Source organism: Canis lupus, chromosome 32 (genome assembly GCF_003254725.2).
Source record: "Canis lupus dingo isolate Sandy chromosome 32, ASM325472v2, whole genome shotgun sequence".
Classification (NCBI taxonomy): domain Eukaryota; kingdom Metazoa; phylum Chordata; class Mammalia; order Carnivora; family Canidae; genus Canis; species Canis lupus.
Window position 1 is genome coordinate 17,450,458 of NC_064274.1, and position 12,195 is coordinate 17,462,652.

A 12,195-nucleotide genomic window follows, 5' to 3' on the forward strand; every position below is an offset into this window, starting at 1 on the left:
TTCCTTCCATTGGCGATCTGTTATCTAAGTAAAACAGTCTCATGGTTTGAACCTTTAAATTGTTACACTTATTATTTACCTACTAGGTTACATTTCTTAAATTTTGCACTTGATGTCTTATCTGCAGCCTTGTGTTATAGGAGGAGTCACATTGCTTCTGGCATGATTAAACATAATATGTACCTTAATACTGGGTAGTCTTTAAATTATTAGAAGCTTTCCCAATCATTTAGTTACTATCCTTGGCTGCAGCTAGTATATTATAAAATAAAGAACTGTCAGCCAGCTATATCCTAGTAATTTACTTACTCTAAACTTTGAAATACGTCAAGTAAAAAATGGGGATAAGGGTAGTTGCTATTTTGGTTATTTGTCATGGTTATATGCAATAATTGCTTCAAATAAATTATTGTCACTATTAGTCCATGCTAACCAAAGGGACAGTGATAATACAAAAAAGCATATATTGAAAATACTTAATTTGAATTTGGAAATGGTTCTGTATTCATGGAATTTTGCCCTTCTTCCCTTGTTCTCTCCTTTGCCACACTCATTACTGATGACCTATTACATGCAGGCAACAGTACTGATACAAAGAGACAAATGGAAGATGGTTATTTCGTTCACTGAAAATATAGCCTAAAGAAGAATTTACAGTTGAGTTTTACCATAACAAATATATTACCTGGCATAAGCATTTAAGAACATAAATTCCAAATAAATACTCATTTGGTGACTCAGTTCAACCAGAATTTATTCAGTATCTTCATACAGTATCTTACAGTGTGTAAGGGTATAGGTACTTGTAGCATTTGAGTTACATGAATTAATTAGTAGATGATGAATAGTCAAGACTATGAATTATGAAACTATAAATTCTGATTATTTAATATATTAAGGTATATACTAATAATTCCATTAATAAGATATTTACAAAAATTTATATTTTTTTCTCTTTTTCTTTATTTTTTTTTCCCTTTAGGGCATCTGCCACACCCAAGCCTGAGCCAGTTCCCGTTCAAAAGGTGTGTTTCTTATCTGGTATCACTAGGTACCACTTGATAGTCCCTCCTGAATCACTGCCATTTCCATTCTTATCTTAGGACATACTGACAATTAATAGTTTCAATACAGTTTTCCTTATGATTCTTTTCTTTTAAAGATTGGTGGTGGTGCAGGGGGGAGATGGAAATCAACACATACATAATTAACATCTGTAATTATACCAGTGTTATTAAAACATGATTTCCAGTGCCATTTAGTATCTAACTAATGTCCTTTTTTTTTTTTTTTTTACATTCACATTCAAATTGCCTATCTTTATTCACATATTTTACAGAGAATAAATAAGTGGTTACTAAAAATGAGTACCTCAAGTCTTTGGTAACATTTTATTAGTGATAGTAATAAGTTTTTAATTACATTTTCAGAATATCCTGGATTCAGTTATTGGCAACTATGTTTTTTCTCTCATATACATCCTCAAATTGTCCCAAACCGTTTTTCATATACACCTGGCTTATACTTTGGGGGATTTTCTCCTTAATTTTGTTTGTGCCTTTCCAGTGAATTACTTATATTGATTTGCTGAGACATTAAGTTACTTTGTCTCCCTCAATTAGCTTTATTATTTCTACAAGATTAATTTAGATCACTTATTTTTTGTTTTTAATTAAACATAATAGGGCCACCATTGTAAGTTTTTAAAAGAATTTTTCTTTTGGAATGGTAGGATGAGTAGGAATTTGTTCTTGAATGTCACAGAAGCTTAACTTGTTTTTGTTTTTTAAACTTCACACTTTCTTTGGGATAGAGACTTGCAAACATAAATTATGTTAATTTTAGGAAGAATTGACTTTTCTTAGTTAAATTTTCTTTGACAAATGGAAATAAAGAAACCTCTAAGATCGTTTTTTTTTTTTTTTTCCTTATGTAACTATTAACTATTTATCTTGGAAAAGGGAAAGAATTTTATTCCATCTCCAAATAATATCTCAAAACATTCCAGAGAAACAGGTGGATTGTTGAGATTTTTACTTTTAAGTTGTATCTTCATTCAAAATAATTCATTAGAATGTGCACATTTCTGAGTTAGATGAAAATGATTTTATTCTCTCTGTTTTAAATTTTTTTAAATGGAAGACTTGGAAATGTGCTGTTTTTTCCTCATGATTTAAATAATTGTACTCTGTAGAGTAAGCTGTTTGAAAGATGAAATTGTAATCAAGACTGGATATTTTAAAATAAATGTTTTTGTTAATGATATTTTGTTTATTGTGGGGTATTTAAAATTTTTTCCTTTTGGAAAATTAAAGTGTCTGTTGACACTTATGATGGCATTTAGGCTTTTTGATAGTTTTCCTATTCTAGTTACTAAATATTTTGAAACTTTTTTTATTTTTATTAAAAAAAATACGCTCATTGTTTGCATCTGTGGTATGCATGTTGGAACCAGTTGGCATGCATGTTATACTCATTTTTTTTTTAATCTAGAAACAAGTAAAGTTTGGGCTGCTAACATGATTGTGTTTGTCTTTTTAAAAACTAGCTGTGTGTTCTTTTCAATGAATCTATTTTGCATGTATTTGGTGTGTTTTGTGTATGTTTATTTTTATTTTACATAGGGAGAACCTAAAGAAGTAGTTAAACCTGTGCCCATTACATCTCCTGCTGTGTCCAAAGTCACATCCACATCCAACATGGCCTACAATAAGGCACCACGACCCTTTGGTTCTGTGTCTTCACCAAAAGTTACATCCATCCCATCACCATCGTCCGCCTTCACCCCAGCCCATGCGACCATTTCATCACATGCTTCCCCTCCACCCGTGGCTGCTGTCACTCCTCCCTCATTTGCTGCATCTGGACTGCATGCTAATGCCAATCTTAGTGCTGACCAGCATTCATCTGCACTGAGCGCTGGTAAACCTGCAGTTAATGTCCCACGGCAGCCCGCAGTCACCAGCGTGTGTTCCGAGACTGCTCAGGAGCTAGCAGAGGGGCAGAGAAGAGGATCCCAGGGTGACAGTAAACAGCAAAATGGGTAGGTGGCCAAGGGTGCTTTCTGCTCTTCTAAAAACTCTTCTTTCAGGCGATTTCCAGGAAATCATTTACATCCCCCCCAAATCAGCTGTTCTTTGAAGGAAGGGAGATGAAGTTTTTATTTGCTTCATTAACATGTAGCTTTATATTATATACATACAGCACTTGCTGCAAGGCAATTATAGGTTAATCAAAACCTAAGTATGTATTTTGACATGTTATGAACCGTGTAACATACTCTGTACCTCTTTCTCCAAGTCCTGGCATAACATGGAGCAGCTGGCAGTTATAATGCAAGGCAGATCTTGAATCTTTCTTTCTCATTTTTTCCATCCTTTTATTAGTCACCAAAAGTTTAAACAGAGTTGTGTCAGCTTATGTATCTCACCCTAAGAAGAGAGGAAATGAGGAGCTTGTAAGAAGCTTTTTTTCTAGGAAGTAGTCTTAAGACAGAAAGCAAATTTAGTTTTGACTCATGTCTATGTATGATGCACTAGCTTAGGTCAGATAGCCAGCAACATTCTTTTCAGATAAGCTTAAGCTAGAATTTAGTCTGTAAAAGCAAACAGTAATGACAGAACAACAGCATCAAGGGATGCTTCACAAACAGAAGCACAGACATTGTAAAAGTTTTTCTAAAATAGATGGATTTACAGAAGTGGACACTGAATATACGATGCCAGTGGAAGTTTTGGAAAATCTGTTCCTTATGATTTTTTTCTTTTTTGAGGCATTTAAAAAAATTGAAGTGCATTTTCAGCAGCTTCCATTTATACATGGTCATTTTACTCTGTTTGGAATTCAGTGACTATACTTGAAGCCAAAGTCATTTTTATGATATGATTTTGATCAGATTTATTGTTACAAAAATGTACTTTAAAAGGAAAACAAAGGGAAATCATCTGCATATATGATGGTTTTAGTAATGCCAGTTCCCAGGAAAATATAATTAAAATAATTGCGTGGATAGGTCCTTTCTGAGATAATCCCTTCCGAATTTTAATTCATGTAATGAAGGGCCTGTGCTTTCTGTAGCAATGCTGCCATGGCAACTTTGGGGCTTTGAAAAAGACGGTGGCAGGGCTCCAGGCTGCTGCTGAGAGAAAGAGCAGGAGGTCTGGAAGAACCGCTACTGGTCCGAACATATGGTTTTTGTGGTTGTGGGTGGCTTTTTAAAGTTTTGACATATGTATTGAGGAAAATTAGTGTCCTTCAAAGAATGTTATTTCTTCTTTTATTTGTGGAAGAGAAATAGTATGTAGTGTTGAGATGTGTTTGGTTGTATTTTTTTATATGTCTATTTTAAGATAATAGATTTTAAAGAAATCAAAGTAGATATTCTGAAAAGAAAGATGCTGCCTGTCAACTTGTTGATCCCATAGAAAACTACAAGCAGAAGTTTATTATGTTTATTAAACTCCAGTTTCAGTATTAAAAAGTCCACTGGAAAAAGTGTCTGAACAAACATATTTCTCCTTACTAACATTTCTTGAAATTTTATAAGATAATCATTGTCTTTTTTTTTTAAAGAAAAAAAAATCCATCTACTTTACTGATTCATATAAGGTAGTCTTTTTTTTTTTTTTAAGATTTTATTTCTTTATTTGAGACAGAGAGAGAGAGAGAGAGAGAGAGGCAGGCAGAGACACAGGCAGAGGGAGAAGCAGGCTCCATGCAGGATGCAGGGAGCCGGATGTGGGACTTGATCCCCGGATTCCAGGACCACGCCCTGAGCCCAAGGCACCAGGACCACGCCCTGAGCCCAAGGCACGCACTAAACCGCTGCGCCACCCAGGGATCCCCGATAGTCTTCTTAATAGAAACTTATAGAGGTAAAAGTAAATTCAGGTTATGGAAAAGTATTACATTTAAAACATGAAAATATGAATATAAATCTTAAATTTGTGTTTTATAAGTACAACTTTGACTAAACTTAAAATGATTTAAAGCTTATTGTTTTCAAATTGAAACTGTAGGCAGTGGTGTAGTAATAGGGCCTCAATGATGGTTTTTTAATCAGTGGACATGTGATTACTGGGCATGTGCCTGTATCCAGACCTGTGCAAGAGTGAGGAGAAAAGGGATTATTACATTTTTGCATCATTAACAAGAAAGTTATGGCTTCACATTTGTAAACTGGGTATAGATTGCTTTCAAATGTTGTCCAGATGTTAGGACAATGAAAACTTGATTACTCTGAAAACAAAATGTGGTGCCTTTGAAATTCTAAGATGAATTTGCAGTTGCCATTTCTCTTACTACATTAAAGAAATCAAAAATAAATCACACACTTTACTAGTTAATAATGTGTCATTTTGAAGAGTAGATGTTTTGTGGTATTGATGAATTCATTTCCTTCATCAGGTATCAAACTGTTTTCTGAAATCATTGTCAGACTATTTACTAATTACGTGATTAGTACATTTTTCATATTTTTATAATATTACAAAAGATCTACAACAAAACTCTTTCAAAGTTGAGAGTTGTTACTTTTTATTAATTATATTTTTATTTTAAAAATAACATATGCCAGTAACTAAAAATTAAGATTTCAAGAGGGTATAAAGCTAAATTCTTAAGTTGTTTTTTTCCTCAAAGCAGCAAGATTATTAGTCTTTACGTGATTTAAAGTAACTGGCTAATTTGCCAAATTGATAGGTGTCTCACCCAAATTTATACAGGATTAATAAACATAAGACACAGTAAGTGTTTATTCATTATGCATTACTACTGAGAGATTTTAACTCATTATAAGGTATGATGAAATCTATAATTATGTTGATAGTTTTAGAATATTTCTTAAAGATACAACGTAAGTGTATCTTGTTTCTTATGAAAAATAATGAACAAGGCACTTTATGAAATTTTTAATCTTTCTTCTGCATATACAAATTCTTGATCTTAACTTGCTGTTTTCCTTACTCCTCTCCCTCTTTACTCTACTTAGAACAAAATGGGACTTTATATTCCAAACCAGAAGGAAAGCTATTTTGCATCAAGTAGTTTAAATAATTTACCTTTTCCCTTTCTATATGCCCTTGCATTATAATATGCCACTGCTTTCAAGAGGTAAGTCTTTCATGTATCCTTTATTAATTTAAATTTTGTTGGACTGCAATTTCTTCTAACAGTTCCAATATGTTCTTTTGAAGAACCTGGCCTTGGGAGATAGAAAATATGATGATATGGTAGTAATATTTTTAAATGCTTTTCTCTTTACAGAAAACACAAGTGACAAAGTTAGTATCCACATTACTGGAGAGGAAATATGGTGATTTATATATGAGTAAACAGCATGAATGTGTCTCATTTTTGCAAAATTAAGTTATATTTTGCAAAGCAGCTGTCATTTATAAAAACATTTATTAGTGTTTTCACTAAGTTTGGTTTGCATTGCTATGTTGTAATGAATTGCTTTATGGTAATAAATAATAGTATTTAACTTTTGTCATAAAGTACATGTGGGGTTTGCTGTGTAGTGGTTTATAAGACATAATGCTTGGGGAAATGCAATTTGTGTCAGTCGAGACTATTAGGAGACAAAGAGAAAGATACAAAAGAAAGCATAAACATATATGGCACTAGTAAATAACATATGAAACTGAATTGTTTTCCAAATCCATATAACAAACTGGTGTTTCCCAGGTAAAGTCTCTGAAGAACCGTTTTTATTTTTTTAAACAATGTTGCTAGAAGTTTTAGACCTCTACATGTACAGTTGTGTGTCACTGGATGATAATATACATACCTCTGAAATTAGTTAAGAGAGATAGTTACTGACTTATTAAATGTCATAGGTAGTTGGCATAGACATTGGGAAGCACTGTGGTATACCTTTAAAACCTTGCTTTTGTGTCTGTTTTTGTGTGTGTGTGTGTGTGTGCGTGTGTGTCTTGATGGTACACTGACTGGTGATTAACAGCCTTAAAAATAGTTAAAAATTACATTAGATAAGAAATTAATTTTGTGTTATGATCAGTATGAGCATGTGCTGCAATTTATCATCACAATGTAGGTTAGAATTGGAAATATGGATGGAATATTTAACTGTTTTAGACACACCTGAGAACTAATGATCAGGTATTAGAACAATTTTATTTTAGGCTGGGTGTGGTCCCACTAATTGAATAGTTCCATGTTATATACATGTAGGAATATAGCACCCAAGTATACTAGTGAAAGATCTCCAAGCCCTAATTTATTGTTTAAATTCTTTTTTTAAAATATTTTATTTATTTATTCATGACAGAAAGAGAGAGAGGCAGAGACACAGGCAGAGGGAGAAGCAGGCTCCACACAAAGAGCCCGATGTGGGATTCAATCCTGGGACTCCGGGATCATACCCTGAGCCGAAGGCAGACGCTCAACCGCTGAGCCACCCAGGCGTCCCTGTTTAAATTCTTATACACAAAGATTTTGGCTAGTTACTAGATTCCAGTGTAACAAACAATTTGACTTGTAAAGAGGAAAAATTGGGCCTTGGAAAAATAAATTTAAGCATTTTAAGTTAAATATATATATATTTTTTAATTCAAGGTTCAGATACATTAATTATTACTATCCATTGTCCTAGGTGTTTCTAAATGCATTATGTGATTTAATTCTCATTTGAACTTTGAAGTGAGAGGTTACTTAATTTTCTCATGTATCTTGTAAGTGTTTAAGATTCAAGCTTAGATTTTTTGAAGCCAGTTTGACATGCCTTCCTCTGCATCACCTGACTGTGACCCTGGCTTTTTTCTGTTACTTTGAATTTGCATTTATTTTTAAATGGGTTGAGGCAATATGAATGAATAATGTGCATAATCTACAGTTGGGTTTGATAGTAATTTTTTTTTATAAGTTAGGGGATCTAACCTAACAACAAATCTGTATTTGTATGGTTTTCAGAGTGCTTTCAAATATATTAAATGTATGCCCTTACCAGAAGTCTGAAAGAAAAAGAAATTGTAGTCCATTTCACTGTTCAGGAAAGAGAGGCTTCTGTAGATTGCCTGGGCACCTTGTCCTGGGCATAGGGCATGTGGGCAGCATAGCCAGGGTATGAGGCCAGGTCTTCTCATTGTCACATTGGCACAAATGCCTTCGCAGTGTATGATGTGCCATTCTACTTGGGCACATTTTCTGAAATGCTTGAAAGTATTTGTTCCATATATACAAATTGACATCTTTAGGTTGAAACCAATCAGATATCCACTTGTTGCCACTCATTACACTGTAGAATGTTTCCCTTCCATCTTCATGTTGATTCAAAACTTTTCCCTTAGACTTAAAAATGCTTAAATATGTATCTAAAATTCTGTTTAGGTTAGGTTATTTTGAAAAATTCTCTGCTATTTAAAATAACAATGAAGCAGAAAGCTTTGCATTGTGATTAGAGCAGAGTAAGTATCAGTAAATATTGAAGCAGAAAGCTTTGCATTGTGATTAGAGCAGAGTAAGTATCAGTAAATATTGAGATCAACTTACTCCTGCATCCCTCCCCGCCGTTCAGTGAAACTCGGCTCTCTGTAGAGTTTATGAAACTGACTTTGATATATAGGTAGGAAATACGGCTACAATGATACTGAGTAAGTATCAGTAAATATTGAGATCAACTTACTCCTGCATCCCTCCCCCCATTCAGTGAAACTCAGCTCTCTGTAGAGTTTATGAAACTGACTTTGATATATAGGTAGGAAATACGGCTACAATGAACAGTCTCAGCATTAAAACGGTAGGCAGTTTTTGTCACTGTGTTTATAATGAATTACTAGTTACTCTGACTAAACTTCATTTCAGGATTGATTCAGCAGTGTGTTGGCAAACTATGTAGTTTATACTTCAGTCATCTCTATCATAATGGTATATAAATACATTTGTTTTTAATGATTGAACAGTTAACAGGCTGTGTCAATGAATTTATATTTGAGATTTCCTTCTTCAGGTCGTATTATTCATGTAGTGCCTTTACTATATCACATCAGACATGCCTTTTTGGGTAATAATTAGGTCACTGATAATACAAAAGCATGAGTTCCTACAAATCAGCACTAAACTTACTGGGATTTGCTTGTGAATAAGAGTAGTAATGATGGACAGAGGAGAACATGAAAACTGAGTGGTAGCCCATTATTTATGATCCACTGTACTTCCTATATTCTCCATTATAATCACATTTTTAAAAAAATGAGAACAAAATCAAATAATATGTTATTTCTTTATAATATTTGATTCAGGATAATTTTTTTGGCTTTTTAGGTTTTTATCTTAATCTTAGTTAATACACAATGTTACGTTAATTTCAGGTATACAAATAGTGATTTGGAGAGTTATATTTTTATTTTAAGGATTCAGGATAATTTTTTATGAGATTATATTTGCTATTAATATATACTTCATATATTACAGTCTATTCTCCTCTGATTTTAAGCGATTCTAAAATGTTCTGTTTCTACACATTACATCTAACAATTATTTTATTCTCTGCCTTTTATTAGAAACATATAGGAATTTGGATACATACTAAAATAAATTTATATAAACCTAGAGATATTTTTAAATAGTGGATCTTTTTCTGTTAACAGTATAACAGAATTCCGACTAACATTTGTTCATTTTTGTTTGTTTATGTTTATTTTGAAGCATGACGTTTGTGTAATATCTTCATGTGAATTCATTGTTTTGAATTTCATTATTTCATTTTTTGTTTTCTTCTTTTTTCTCTTCCTTTTCTCTTCTCCCCCTCTTTTTTTTTTTTTTTTTTGCCTCATATTTGTCCATTTTCCATTATCCTGGGAACATCAATGTCTTCTCTATTACATATTTTTTGTGTGTATTATTCCTCCTTCAGTAACCCTGGCACCGTGTAAGTACCTAATCAGTGCTTCCTTTTGTAATTTTCATCATTGTCTCTCTGTAACTTTCCATCTTGCTTTCAATTTAATACCACCAGCAAACCTGGTTAGTGTCTTCTTCATGCAAGAATTTTCAAATATGTTAAGGAACCTAGGAAACATGTTTTTCATGGTAGGGAACGTCATATAAATCAGTGGGTGTATTTTCCACTTCTGCAGTAGAAAAAAAATTAGTAAGCCGAACCTTCAAGAAGATAGATGAGTATTGTAGACAGGGTATACTTGAGTTAGAGACATAGTTTGGGCCTCTCTTGGTTAGTATTCTTTTTTTTTAATTTGAATAAAGTTGCTAATTGTGAATACCTATATTTTGAAATAAAGTATTTGCTTTTGATAGTTAAATTTATGTTCTAGCTCAAATATATTTTTTAAATGAAAACCATTGATATTACTCTCTTTTTAAATCATAGTCATCAGAGTTTAGAGTGTCAGAGCCAAAAAGCTAAGGTAAAAGTTTAGAAATTTCATATCACTTACCACAAAGCCTTTAAGCTGTGATGACTATCACAGAGTCTAAGGTGTACTGTGCTTTTTTGCAAGAATGTCATGGCTAAAAAGCATTCTTAAGTGGTGTCATTTTATTATTCCTAGTATACTTATTCTTAGCTTGCCACCACTGTTTTGTATTTTTACAGACCACACCTTTTATAGAAAATACAATAGTCTTATAGTTGAAATTGGCACCATTTAATTGTAAGCCAGATTCACTAATTATAGAGAAATTTAAACTTAAAGTTTGGTAGTTAAATATGAAGTTTTTCAAGTAATTGCATAAGATAAAGAGTTGTCTGTGTAGGAAATTATGTCTTCTAAGTGTAATGTGTTTATGAAGTAGTCTACGTATTCTAATATTTAAAATTCTCTTAAAAAGGGTTAAGTTTTTAGTAAAAGTAATTAGTAAAGTAATTAATAGTAAAATATTAGATATTTTACTTCTGTAATATTAAATTTTTACCATAAACTATAAATATCTTATGTATAAATATTATTTATTCTGTTCCTTATTTATTTTTAAGGATTTATTTTTTTGAGAAAAAAGAGTGCTCATGCACATGCATGGGGACAGGACAGAGGGAGAGAATCTCAAGCTGATTCCCTGCTGAGGATGGAGCCCCAGTGTGACTCAGTCTCACAACCCATAAGATTGTGACCTGAGCCTGAATCAAAACCAAGAGTCAGACACTTAACCATTGAGCCACTGAGATGCCCCTTATTCTGTTCTTTATATATGCGGATGACCCATAGTCTTAGAAAATGCATTACAAATAATGTTTTTAGTGATCATTAAAAAAACACATTATGTGATCATTACTATGCATTAGATACTTTGGGGAAAACACTTAACATATGTTATAAATCTTATTTATTCCTCAAAACAATTCTTTAAAGTAGATGCAATCCTCTTTTCTCAGATGGGTAAAATTGAGATTTGGAGTAGTTAAATGACTTGCATGAAACACACACTAAGTAAAGGATGTCATGCTTGAAACTACTACATGTCTGTTTTTTAAAGCCAGGGTTAATATTAATCCTATCATGTTCTTCACTGGGCAAAAACTCTTCTAGTATACTGAGACAGTTTTGGTAGTGTAGCTTATTAAAATGACAACAGTCCAGTGGCATTCTGATAGTGCTGTGATTTTCTAGCAATGAGTTACACCCAGGAGATGTTGCCACCCACATCTGATACTCTGAGCACTTTCTCTGCTTGGATCTTATGGCAATAGTATGCTGGTCCAGAGTTAGGCTCCTTTTTCTCTCCCGGAATTAGACTCATAGCTTCCAAAAGTTTGCATTTGTCTTGTTTTGGGGAGAGGTGGGAGAGAACTGAGTATTTGTTATGGTCAGTAGATCTTAGGCTGAAGTGTTAATATACATTATAAATTCCTTAATATTTCTTTGTTAACAGAAAAATGAACTCTTAGCAAACTCAGAGTTCAAATCCTTTTCACATAAATTATTTCATTTAATGCTTAGAACAATGCCACTTTATGTGTGGTACTCTCATTTTATAAATGAAAAAACAGGCTCAGTGAAGTTGACTTGTCCAAAATCACGGATCTGTGAAATCATTGAGCCAGGATTTATATCTTGGTGTTTTGATAAACATTTTATTGGTTTCTCATATACCACAGTTCTTATTTCCTACACAGTTGACCCTGTGACCCTAACTTTATTTAGGATGAGGGGTATCTATACACATGAATGAGAAAACCATAGAAAGTAACAGTTCTGACCTTTTTCAAAATTGCATTTG

General features: G+C 32.9%; 1 protein-coding gene across 29 annotated transcripts in view; it reads left to right on the forward strand.

Moving 5' to 3' along the window:
* The window catches only part of PDLIM5 (PDZ and LIM domain 5), a 211,448-nt gene that overhangs the window by 123,190 nt on the left and 76,063 nt on the right, over positions 1-12,195 (forward strand). For 11 of the 29 annotated variants that reach the window (XM_025424394.3, XM_025424405.3, XM_049104956.1 and 8 more), the window contains exons 4-5: positions 983-1,025; positions 2,952-3,043. In XM_025424394.3, coding sequence (XP_025280179.3) covers positions 983-1,025; positions 2,952-3,043 — 135 coding nt within the window. Of the gene's footprint in view, positions 1-982; positions 1,026-2,624; positions 3,044-6,264; positions 6,282-9,874; positions 9,890-12,195 lie in introns of all 29 variants that reach the window. The other 18 variants (XM_025424333.3, XM_049104951.1, XM_025424350.3 and 15 more) reach the window with 4 other exon arrangements.